We start from the raw sequence: 12,285 nt of genomic DNA on the forward strand, positions 1-12,285 counted from the left end.
ACTGAGCTATGCTATCGGTGGCCTGGTGCCTCTCTTTCTCTTCCTTTTTTCTGTTGCCACCAGAACTAGCGTCTCTATTGGAAGATTTCCCATCTATTGGGGGCAGCACAGTGGCTAAATGGCTAGCACTTCCACCTAGTAGTACTAGGGTTGTTGGTTCGAATCTCAACTACAGCACTACCTGTCTGGAGTTTGCATGTTCTCCCTGTGTCTGTGTGGGTTTCCTCTGGGTACTCCGATTCCTCCCGCATTCCAAAGATATGCTGGTAGGTTAATTGGATCCTGTCTAAATTGGCCCTAGTATGTGTATGTATGAATGTGAGTTAGGGACTTTAGATTGTATGAATCTTGAGGGTTAGGGACTGATGTGAACAAACAGTATCTCCCAGTGAGTACCCCCTGACATTTTTGTAAATATTTTATTCTATCTTTTCATGTGACAACACTGAAGAAATGACACTTTGCTACAATGTAAAGTAGTGAGTGTACAGCTTGTATATGTCTATATTTGCTGTCACAACATGTACTGTGCCAACATGTACTGTGACATACTGAAGCAGAGCATGATCCCCTCCCTTCGGAGACTGTGCCACAGGCAGTATTCCAACATGATAACGACCCCAAACACACCTCCAAGACCACCACTGCCTTGCTAGAGAAGCTGAGGGTAAAGCTGATGGACTGGCCAAGCATGTCTCCAGACCTAAACCCTATTGAGCATCTGTGGGGCATCCTCAAACGGAAGGTGGAGGAGCACAAGGTCTTTAACATCCACCAGCTCTATGATGTCATCATGGAGGAGTGGAAGAGGACTCCATTGGCAACCTGTGAAGCTCTGGTGAACTCCATACCCAAGATGGTTAAGGCAGTGCTGGAATAATGGTGGCCACACAAAATATTGACACCTTGGGCCCAATTTGGACATTGTCACTTAGGGGTGTACTCACTTTTGTTGCCAGCGGTTTAGACATTAATGGCTGTGTGTTGAGTTATTTTTAGGGGACAGCAAATTTACACTGTTATACAAGCTGTACACTCACTACGTCACATTGTAGCAAAGTGTTATTTCTTCAGTGTTGTCACATGAAAAGATAGAATAAAATATTTACAAATATGTGAGGGGTGTACTCACTTCTGGGAGATTCTGTGTATGTAAAGCGCTGCGTAAATTGACAATGCTATATAAATACACCCTCGGTGGCCTGGTGCCTCTCTATCCCTTCCTTTTTTCTGTTGCCAGCAGAACTAGCGTCTCTATTGGAAGATTTCCAATCTATTCTTGTTCTGGTGTCAACCTAAAATGTGGGATTTTTGTTTTACTTTCACTTTTGATGACAATAGTAAACAAAAACAAATAGAGATGTTAAATCTCTCTAAGGGATGGGGGGCACAGATGGCAATAAAAACTGACAGGTGTTCTATTCCCTGTCCAAAATAAATGATTGCCTTTAGTTGCACTTTAGCAGTCGATCAAAATCTGCTTCCCTGTATGTGGCATATCGATCCAATGGTTTGTCGGCTACAGATTGATGGGAAAAGCAATGACTCATCTATGGAAGGGCGTACAGCCCCCACTGGATGGGCTCTCTCCTTTGTGGTGGGAATAATACATGTCCATGATGCGGACACTCATGTCAGCCTGCTGTCAGGGCTGTAAACAAAAAGGCTAAGAGCAGGCAGAGACAATCATGCGGAGGGGGCGTGCCCGGCCCCGCCCACGCCCTCGCTGAGTGGTGGGGAAAGTCCAGGCGGAGGAGTGCAGACTTCATGCAGCAGTCATAACAAATAAAGAGAAGAGCGTGCACGGCGCCTGCGTACAGGGCAGCCTATCCGCCGTCACCGACCCAAATATTAATATGAGAGGCTCCGGACTGTCAGGAAATGTCTGATTCACTGTAGGCAGCCCGTGCCCTGTGTGGAGTTGTGAGAGTTGGAAGTCATGTGGCGGTCGGTGCGCCCGGGAACAATGTTACCTTCTGTAGATCATGACGTCACCGACCCTACTACCCCTCAGCCTGCTAGTTTGTAGAGCCGAGCCGGAGACTGTCGCCCGAGCGGTAAACTTTTCTTTTACGAGCGTTGTCCGCACACAGCACCATGCAAGGCGAGATTGACTGAGGAGCGCTCCTCCGCATCCCTTACCCCACTCCTGTCCAGAACATGGAGGCAAAGAAAGGATCTGGAAGAAGATTGGTGTGTAGATGTGGGTCCGGGGGGAAGGTGGTGGGGAAGGGGCTGCACTGTGAATGGGGGGTGTTGGTGGGTCCGGAGTTGTTATCCGGGTGCAGAGCCGCCTCCATCCGCCGTGTCCTTTGTGCAGATGGCACATGTTGGGAGCAGATCTCAGGCTCCCCGGAGTGCTGGGCTCGGCATGGCTTTGTTGTTGTTTTCTCCTCCTGTAAACGTGCGGCTCTCCGTGTCCCTGCTGGCTGCTGCCTGAGCAACAACTTTCCTCTTCCTCTATGGGAGGAAACGAACTGATCGTGGTGCTGCTCTCCTATACAGGGCCCCAACGCACCGATCTCCTCTCCGACACCATCAATCCGACCACCGTCACCGGGGGACACCCTGAGGGACGTCACCTGCTCCCCCCGATCAGGCACAGCTCGCCTCAGTATTGTCTTCCCGGCCGCAGCCAGTCCCTCGCTCCAGCCCACCTCCCTTGTTTATATACACAAAGCTGCACATGGCATTTAAATGTCCTGCCTGGGATCAGCAACCTGAGCAGTGCCCAGACCTTCCACCAGGATGGAGCCACAATGGGTTCTCGCTTCAGGGAGCTGAAGGCACTGCCTGCTTTACTAACCTCCAAACTTAGAAACACTGGCCACGCACAATACGATTTAATTATAGTGTGCCCCCAGCTTTAGAAACACTGGCCACACAGCCTTCCGTATTATTATAGTATGTCCCCGGCTTTAGAAACACTGGCCACACAGGCTTCCATATTATTATAGTATGTCCCCGGCTTTAGAAACACTGGCCACACAGGCTTCCATATTATTATAGTATGTCCCCGGCTTTAGAAACACTAGCCACGCACAATTCGATTTAATTATAGTGTGCCCCCAGCTTTAGAAACACTGGCCACACAGGCTTCCGTATTATTATAGTATGTACCCGGCTTTAGAAACACTAGCCACACAGGCTTCCATATTATTATTATTATTATTATAGTATGTACCAGGTTTAGAAACACTGGCCACATGCATTTCCATATTAATATTATTATAGTATGTACCCAGCCTTAGAAACACTGGCCACACATACCTCCATATTAATATTGTATGTACCCAGCTTTTGAAACACTGGCCACATGCTTCCATATTCTTATTATTATTATTATAGTATGTACCAGCTTTAGAAACGCTGGCCGTGCACGCTTCCATATTATTATAGTATGTACCCGGCTTTAGAAACACTGGCCACGCACGCTTCCATATTATAGTATGTACCTAGCTTTAGAAACACTGGCCACACATGCTTCCATATTATTATTATTTTATATACCCAGCTTTAGAAACACTGGCCACATACGATTCCATATTTAATATTATTATTACAGTATGTACCCAGCTTTAGAAGCACTAGCCGGCCACACACGCTTCCATATTATTATTATCATCATTATTATAGTAATATGGAAGCGAGTCCAGTGTTTATAAAACTGGGTACATACTATAATAATAATAATATGGAAGCATGTGTGGCCAGTGTTTCTAAAGCTGGATACATACTATAATTATATGGAAGCATGCATGGCCAGTGTTTTTAAAGCTGGGTACATACTATAATAATAGGGAAGCATGCATGGCCAGTGTTTCTAAAGCTGGGTACATATTTATTATTATTATTATTATTATGTACCCAACTTTAGAAACACTGGCCACGCATGCCTCCATATTATTATTATTACTACCCAGCTTTAGAATTGCTGGCCAAATACACTTCCATATTATTATAGTATGTACCCAGCTTTAGAAGCACTGGCCACACACGCTTCTATATTATTATTATAATAGTATGTACCCAGCTTTAGAAACGTTGGACACACGCTTCAGTTTTATTATAACCTATACCAGCTTTAGAACCACTAGACACATACGCTTCAATTTTCATTATCCAATCGACACGTGATCAAAGAGATCACTTCCACAAACAATCGAATAGCTATAACTTCCCTTCCAATCGGATTCAAACTGAGCCAATCGGCCAGAGTGGAAAATTTCTGGTTTTGCATAAAATAGCAGCATTACATTACTTTAACACTGCTTTAGTGAACAAACACAAAAGAAAACTTTTACGCTGGGTTCACACTAGCCTGCATACTGTGGGCTGGTAGCAGGTGCAGAAATCGCACCTGTTCCCCAACCACCCGCGCTTCTCTGGCAAAACGCGCAGGGCTGCCATTTATTCTGAATGGCATCCCAGCGCGATTGAGGGTGCAGGAACCGCAGGGAAACTGCATGGTCAAGAAGACAATGTGGTTTACCTGTGGGCACGTTTTTTGTGCAGGACACGTGGCACAACAGCCTATTCATTTGCCCAAAAAAACTAGGGCTGCACGGCCCAGTATTGTGAACCAGACGTTATTATATTGCTGATTATCAATCCATAGATGTGATGGCTGCATTTGTTTTCATTTTTAGGCATTCTTTCTTGTTTTCACCTGGTGATCTGGCCAGTAAGTCTGTTGTATCTGTCCTACAGATGTAGCAGTTACACGGATGAGACAATCCATTTACCACTGATCGGGGTGCTTACAATGATGTGGTTTTACCACCCTCTGACCGCCCCTTAACCTATCAAAGGTAGACAGGTTATTACACATGCTATGGTTTTGGTGCTTTGCTTCATGGCAAAAATTATAACCCCGAGGCATCATCTCAACATCATACTGCTGTCAATTGCAACCCATTGAAATAAATGAAGCTGTGCTACAGTGGTTAAACCAGGTGATAATGCAGCAACATATCACCGCCCACCAACTTTCAGAGGGGTTTAATCAAGCCCTTGGATAGGGTGAAGAGGGATTAGAACCACTGTCGGGTTTATTATTTTTTTTTTTCCTGTCTGCATCCCCGTTCAAGTGATTCATACTCTTTTTTTTTTTTTTTTTTTTTTTTTTCTCTTGTTGACCGTTCTCATTGAAAGTGAAAGTAAATCACTCGTTTTGAGTTGTCACTACAACCGGTGTATACAGGGGAAATCTTCCAATGGGAACACTAGTTCTGGTGATCCTGGTGACTAAGGATGAGCTCAGGTGCGTTCAGACACAAATCCAACCTCCCTGAGCTGTCCCACCAGGACGTTGCCAAAGGCCAAAGCCAACAGTCAATCAAAGGGAGAGGAGGCATTCCCTGCCCAGCAGCCACACATATACAAGAGGTGTCTCCCTTCTTATTGTTTTGGTTCTTTGCCTGATCCCCTTGGGTTAATACATTCCCCTCTGGATTTTTTAAATGTATAATTTAATAAAATAATGTGGAAAGTTATGCATCTACATAATGGTCCAGGAAAGTCTTGGAACACAAGCTCAATAATATTGCCATGGGAATAGAGGCTTAACATTTGGAATTTTATTTTGAATTTTTTTTTTTTGTTTTCGTTTCAAATAGAGTAGGGGATCATTAGAACCTTGTCCTGCTTTCATTGCTGTCTGTATCCCCATTGTGGAGATTTACCTTGAATTGTCCTGGTGACCAATGTTATTGGGACAGATTTTGTGGAACAGTAAATGAAGCAAAATTTCCCAATACAAAAAGTGTGTGTGTGTGTGTGTGTGTGTGTGTGATAAATATATCTAGCCTCTACAAAACATGAAACGAAAAAGACGTTTTGATCTCAGGTCGGCCATAGATGGTGCAAATTTCTTTCCTGGACCCACGGATTGCAGGAAAGAAATTCTCACGATTTTCCCATCAACACAAACAGTGCTGACAGGGGAATCCCTCCTGCCAAACAATTGCCTTCTTTCAGTGGGGGGGAGGGGAGGAAGCCTTCCACACCTGGTGAAGGCTGTGATTACCGCTAGCGACTATAGCTATAGTGATAATTGCAAGTAAATCCAGCAGGTTGGTTGTACCCAAGGTAATCGATCGTACTTGGTTCATTCAGCCTGCCCACACAGTTCGAATCTCGGCTGGTTCCTGCTGAATTCGAATGGTCTATGGCCGGCCTTAGATTTACTTTAACTGTCCAGCATCTATTTAAGCTGAAATACTAGTTTTTGTTTTGTCTGACCTGGAACTGAACTCAAAAAGTATAGATTTGCTATGTTGTGGGTAATGTTTTGAAATGTTAATTGTGTCTGCGAAGTACTTTGAAAAGTGTCCCATTTGTCGGAGTTTCTACTGAAAAATAGTAGTGCGCTTCTAGGTATGTGAGTGTGGCTAGGCACTCCACTCCTGTGCCTACAGAGGTGTAGCTGTATTTCTGCAGTCTGAGATCTAAGGCACTGCTGCCTCTGACTACTAGTCTCTGAAGATTGAATGATATTCGTCATTACTGTGGTGCATTCTGTGCTTTTTTGCTGCAGACTGTGACACGAGGGTCAAAACCCTGCCTCTAATAAGTCGACCACTTCCATACGTAACCATTGTGCAAAACAGGCATGGTAGGGCGACCACATTCAACACATTTTTTCCAGCACCACCTCCAGTTGAGTTGCTCTTCAAATTTAGCATTTATATGATAAGAAAGTAATTTTTTCATTTTTTTTATTTTTTTTAAGGCAGTAAGCCTATATTTAAAAACACTAAGGTGATTCTTTGTGCACATATCTAATGTTTACAGTGGATATGGTATTTGTTCTGAGGAGTTGGTATAGATGGGAATACTTCATCGCAGTAGATTGTGACTGTAGACCTGTATATTTTCCCCACAGCGTGCCATCGGTCGGACGCAGTACGCCGAGCATGAAGACCTATCGGATGTGGAGGATGTGGTCAGCGTTCGTGGCTTCAGCCTGGAGCAGAAGGTCAGCAGCACCAACTACCGAGGGGACTACGTGCAGGTCATGGAGGGCAAAGGTAGTGACAGATGCTGCTTTGTGTACTGTAGTGTTAATGGATGGCCACTGAATGAATGCAGTATGACAGTCCAGTATGTATTCTACTTCATAGATTAAGCCTTCTACAGTGACTATGTGAGAGACTTTAAAGTGGTTGTAAAGGCTGAAGGTTTTTTTTTTTTTTTTTGTTTATATTCATGCATGAAGGTAAAAAACCTGTGTGCAGCAGTGCCCCCAGCCCCCTCAATGCTTACCTCAGCTGTCGGGGGTCTCTGCCTCCTCATTGGCTGAGACAGCAAGTGGGAGCAAATGGCTCTGGCTGCTGTCAATCACAGCCAGTCAGCCAATGGGGAGAGATGGGGACGTGGCCAAGCCATGGCTCCCTGTGCGAATGGACACACGGAGCAGCGGGTGCCCCCATAGCAAGCTGCTTACTGTGGAGGCACCCGACAGGAGCGAGGGTCCAGGAGAGTCTGCGGGGGACTAGAAAAGAGGAGGATCTGAGCTGCCCCCCCCCCCCCCCAAAAAAAGGAATCTTTTAGAATTGCTCTAAAGTGACATCAGGCCTTGATTCACACCAATGCAATTTGTCATGTGATTTGACAGCTCAGAATCATATGACAAGTCACACCCCATTTGCGGCAATGGTACTGTTTATATTGCAATCCAAGTTGCAGCGACTTTAAAAAAAGGTTCCTGCACTACTTTTTTGTGATTCCATTGCGACTTGCATTGACTTCTGTTAAATGACGTTACAAGCAATGAAATCTAACATCCAAGTCTCACTGATCTGCGGTTTTGAAATTGCACCGAAGTAGCATGATTTCAAAGCTGCACTGGTGTGAACAAGGGCTAAAGTCTATATTTTTCACAAAACTGATAATATATCTTGCATGTATTGGCTGTTTGTTTCTGCTTTTCCTATCGAGTCATGTAGGAGTCCCCTCTATGTGCGCAACTGCTCTGTACTACAGCTGCTTGTGCAGCATTCCACTGTTCACCAAGGCACAGTGCAAATGGGGCGCACAGAGCAAAAGCCAGTCTTCTCTGTTCCTGCACAGTGGTGACTGACCGCGGCTCTGTCCCTCTCACGTTGCCTATGTGTGCTGTACTACAGCCTGTCATTGACATGAATTGCTGTGCCACTGTACTTGGGTATACAGGAATGCTATCGTAAACAGTACAGCGTACATGCTTTTGCAATCAGAGCCTGAAGAATGTTTTCACCTGGCAGTGGAGCCCTGCTGCTTACCTGGAACTACGTGTCCTGGGCATCGGGTGTGTGTAATATAAATAATAAAAAAAAGAAATTATATAATCTCACACACCTCTTTATATTGATAAATCACATTGAAAATAAACACCTCCAGTATTAATAGTCAGTCATCTTTAGTAAGGGTAGATGATTTGTGTAGCATTTACTTCCTGGAATCCATCTGCTCTTAGACCAGGCATGCTGGCAGGAGGGTGTGCTTAGTTGAGCTCCTCCTCCAGATGATAGAAGAAACTGCCTATGAAGTCTCCTGGGATGTATGACATCATTTTTGGCTTTGGCCAGGAAGCAGCTGAAGAAATGTAAAAAATTTTAAACAAATCTCATATACCTTCCTGTCTAAGGCTTGCAGCATAATGGTGACAAAAGCTGTAGATGCTGACTTTTTAAAAAAAAAACAAAAAAAAAACAGACACACATCTGTCCCTCAATCCTGCAGTGTCCCCACCACAGCCTGTTTCACCGGCTGTCCTGTGTCCCCAGCGCTGACCTCTTCAGTGTGGGCACCCGGCTGTGGCAGCTTCACAGCCGGGTGCCCACTGTGCATGAGTGAGAAGCGCTGCACTTTTTGAATGGTCCTGTAGTGTTCTGGGACCTATCACATGTCCCAGAAGACTACGGGGAGCAACTTCCACTTCCGATTGCCTAGGCGATCGCAGCGAGTGTAGGAGCAGATACCTGTCAAATTTGGGTACCTAGCTGCTGACTTTTAAAAAAAAAAAAAAAAAAAGGCGAGGATGAGCGTTTACTAAGTCCAGTTCTTATAGTATACTGAAAACCATAATTTTAATTTTTTTTTTTTTTTCTTTTTACATCTTAGCACTGCTGATTTCCTCTCACCTGTTTAAGCCATTTACTGTTACATGCATGCACTCCATTGCCAGCTGCACTGACTAGTTTCCTGATTGTGATATTGGTGTAACATGCTTGTGCAATGTGTGTTGCTATTTGTAGTCTTTACCAGGAGTGCATGGCAGGGTGATGACACAGGAACACAATTTGGAGATTGCTGTCACAAAAAAACCGTCCCTAAACAAGGAGCTCAATGGCAGGATTGTCCGATTTATTATTTTAATAGGTTTCCTATTTAGAAAGATTGAACACATCCACGGCACTTAAATATTCAGTTTATGTCCATATCTCTACCAGTACATGTTCTGTAACACTAAGCAAATACCGTGTATGTCTCATTTCGATTGGTCAATGTACAGTCATGGCCGAAATTGTTGGCACCCTTGATATTTCTCCAGGAAATCATGTATTTCTCACGAAACGTATTGCATTAACACATGTTTTGCTATACACATGTTTATTCCCTTTGTGTGTATTGGGACAAAACAAAAAAAGGGAGGAAAGAAAGCAAATTCGACATAATGTCACACAAACCTCCAAAAATGGGCTGGACAAAAGTATTGGCACCCTTTCACAACTGCGGATAAATAAGAATGTTACAAGCATGTGATGCTCCTGTAAACTCACCTGGGGCAAGTAACAGGTGTGGGCAATATAGAAATCACACCTGAAAGCAGATAAAAAGGAGAGACGTTCACTTAACCTTTGCATTGTGTGTCTGTCTGTGCCACACTAAGCATGGACAACAGAAAGAGGAGACGAGAACTGTCTGAGGACCTGAGAACCAAAATTGTGGCAAAATATCAACAATCTCAAGGTTACAAGTCCATCTCCAGAGAACTAGATTTGCCTTTGTCCACAGTGCGCAACATTATCAAGAAGTTTGCAACCCATGGCACTGTAGCTAATCTCCCTGGTCGTGGACGGATGAGGAAAATTGATGAAAGATTGCAACGCAGAATAGTCCGGATGGTGGATAAGCAGCCCCAAACATGTTCCAAAGACATTCAAGCTGTCCTGCAGGCTCAGGGAGCATCAGTGTCAGCGCGAACTATCCGTCGACATTTAAATGAAATGAAACGCTATGGCAGGAGACCCAGGAGGACCCCACTGCTGACACAGAGACATAAAAAAGCAAGACTACAGTTTGCCAAAATGTACTTGAGTAAGCCAAAAGCCTTCTGGGAAAACGTCTTGTGGACAGATGAGACCAAGATAGAGCTTTTCGGTAAAGCACATCATTCTACTGTTTACCGAAAACGGAATGAGGCCTACAAAGAACAAAACACAGTACCTACGGTAAAATATGGTGGAGGTTCAATGATGTTTTGGGGTTGTTTTGCTGCCTCTGGCACTGGGTGCCTTGACTGTGTGCAAGGCATCATGAAATCTGAGGATTACCAAAGGATTTTGGGTCGCACTGTAGGGCCCAGTGTCAGAAAGCTGGGTTTGCGTCCAAGATCCTGGGTCTTCCAGCAGGACAATGACCCCAAACATACGTCAAAAAGCACTCAGAAATGGATGGCAAAGAAGCGCTGGAGAGTTCTGAAGTGGCCAGCAATGAGCCCAGATCTAAATCCCATTGAACACCTGTGGAGAGATCTTAAAATTGCTGTTGGGAAAAGGTGTCCTTCCAATAAGAGAGACCTGGAGCTGTTTGCAAAGGAAGAGTGGTCCAAAATTCCGGGTGAGAGGTGTCAGAAGCTTATTGATGGTTATAGGAAGCGACTGATTTCAGTTATGTTTTCCAAAGGGTGTGCAACCAAATATTAAGTTAAGGGTGCCAATACTTTTGTCCAGCCCATTTTTGGGGTTTTGTGTGACATTATGTCATATTTGCTTTTCTGCCTCTGTTTTATATTTGTTCCAATACATACAAAGGGAATAAACATGTGTATAGCAAAACATGTGTTAATGCAATACCTTTTTTGTGTGAAATACTTGATTTTCAGGAAAAATATCAAGGGTGCCAACAATTTCGGCCATGACTGTATATGTTTTTTGACGGATTCTTTGCTCATATCTATTCTATAATAAAATTCTTTGTAAAAGAAAGATTGAACACAACTTTGAAAATACTTGCAGATCTACTTTAAAGTGTTTCTAAACCCAGGACCCTGCGTTCACTATATCTGGTCTCCCACATTACACACCACATGGAAGTGCAATTATTTTAGTAAATACAAACTGCTAAATACCTTTTTCTCATCAGCAGTTACAGCAGTCTGTTGACTATTAGTGTCCAGCAGAGCACTGGTTAAAGCTTGTAGGAGAAGTTTTTGTTCTCCTCTCACTGTCCTATGCAGGACCCCTGACCCTCTGTCTGGACAGTGCTGATTGGTCCAGTGCTGATCACATGCACTCTCCCAAGTTAAAATAAAACCTCTATAGCAATACACACCAAACTGAGCATGTTCAGCTTGCCCCCCAAGGCTCTTTTCTATCAGGAGATGAGTTGGGGACAGTGGAAGAAGGGGAGGATTGGCAAAGACAGGATTAAACATCTTTTTTACATAATGCGGAGGATTGACCCCTCGAGTTCCCCAGTGAGTATAACAAGCATGCTTTACTGCATATACAGACTGATTTTACTGTTGTGGGTATAGTGACACTTTAATTAAACTGACAAGAAGGTCTGCTCACCTGTGGCCCATTTTAAGCTTTCCGGTGTTCCTGCTGTACCCTTGTTTCTGTTTGCTTATGTACTAATACTATATAATAAATGTAAGGCAGAGTAACACGTTTGCTCTTTGTGCATTCTTCTATCCATATGTACTGTGGTCCTGCCTATGCAAATTGTGTATCAAATTCTCTTTTTCATATTGTAAAGCTTTACTTAAGTACAGCAGTATTTATCATTTCAAGCAACTAGCTACCTAATTGCTGTGTCCTTTTTGGTATGTAACTTAAAGGTACTGGAAATACTGATATATCTTCGGACCTTGTGCCTTGTATATTTTATAATTTTGTTTTAAAGGAAAACTATACTATTAATACAGTTATTTAATTGGTTCTCCCATCCTCTGAGTGCTGCCTACCTGGACAAACTCTTACCTCCTTCAATCCAGCAGTCGTTGCTGTGCGGCCCTGCTGCCGTTGCATTTGCATTCCAGCAAAAACATTCTCTTCTGATTTGCATATGTGCGCA

The 12,285-nt window shown here is 43.8% G+C and overlaps 1 protein-coding gene across 2 annotated transcripts in view; it reads left to right on the top strand.

Moving 5' to 3' along the window:
- Positions 1-1,804: 1,804 nt before the first annotated feature.
- Positions 1,805-12,285, top strand: part of KDM2B (lysine demethylase 2B) — a 189,440-nt gene continuing 178,959 nt past the window's right edge. For both annotated transcript variants that reach the window (XM_089676473.1, XM_089676478.1), the window contains exons 1-2: positions 1,805-2,193; positions 6,887-7,031. In XM_089676473.1, coding sequence (XP_089532599.1) covers positions 2,161-2,193; positions 6,887-7,031 — 178 coding nt within the window. In that variant the 5' untranslated portion in view covers positions 1,805-2,160. The remainder of the gene's footprint in view (positions 2,194-6,886; positions 7,032-12,285) is intronic.

Source organism: Staurois parvus, unplaced genomic scaffold, assembly GCF_062004578.1.
Source record: "Staurois parvus isolate SC_StPar_1 unplaced genomic scaffold, SC_StPar_1.0 ptg000014l, whole genome shotgun sequence".
NCBI lineage: Eukaryota > Metazoa > Chordata > Amphibia > Anura > Ranidae > Staurois > Staurois parvus.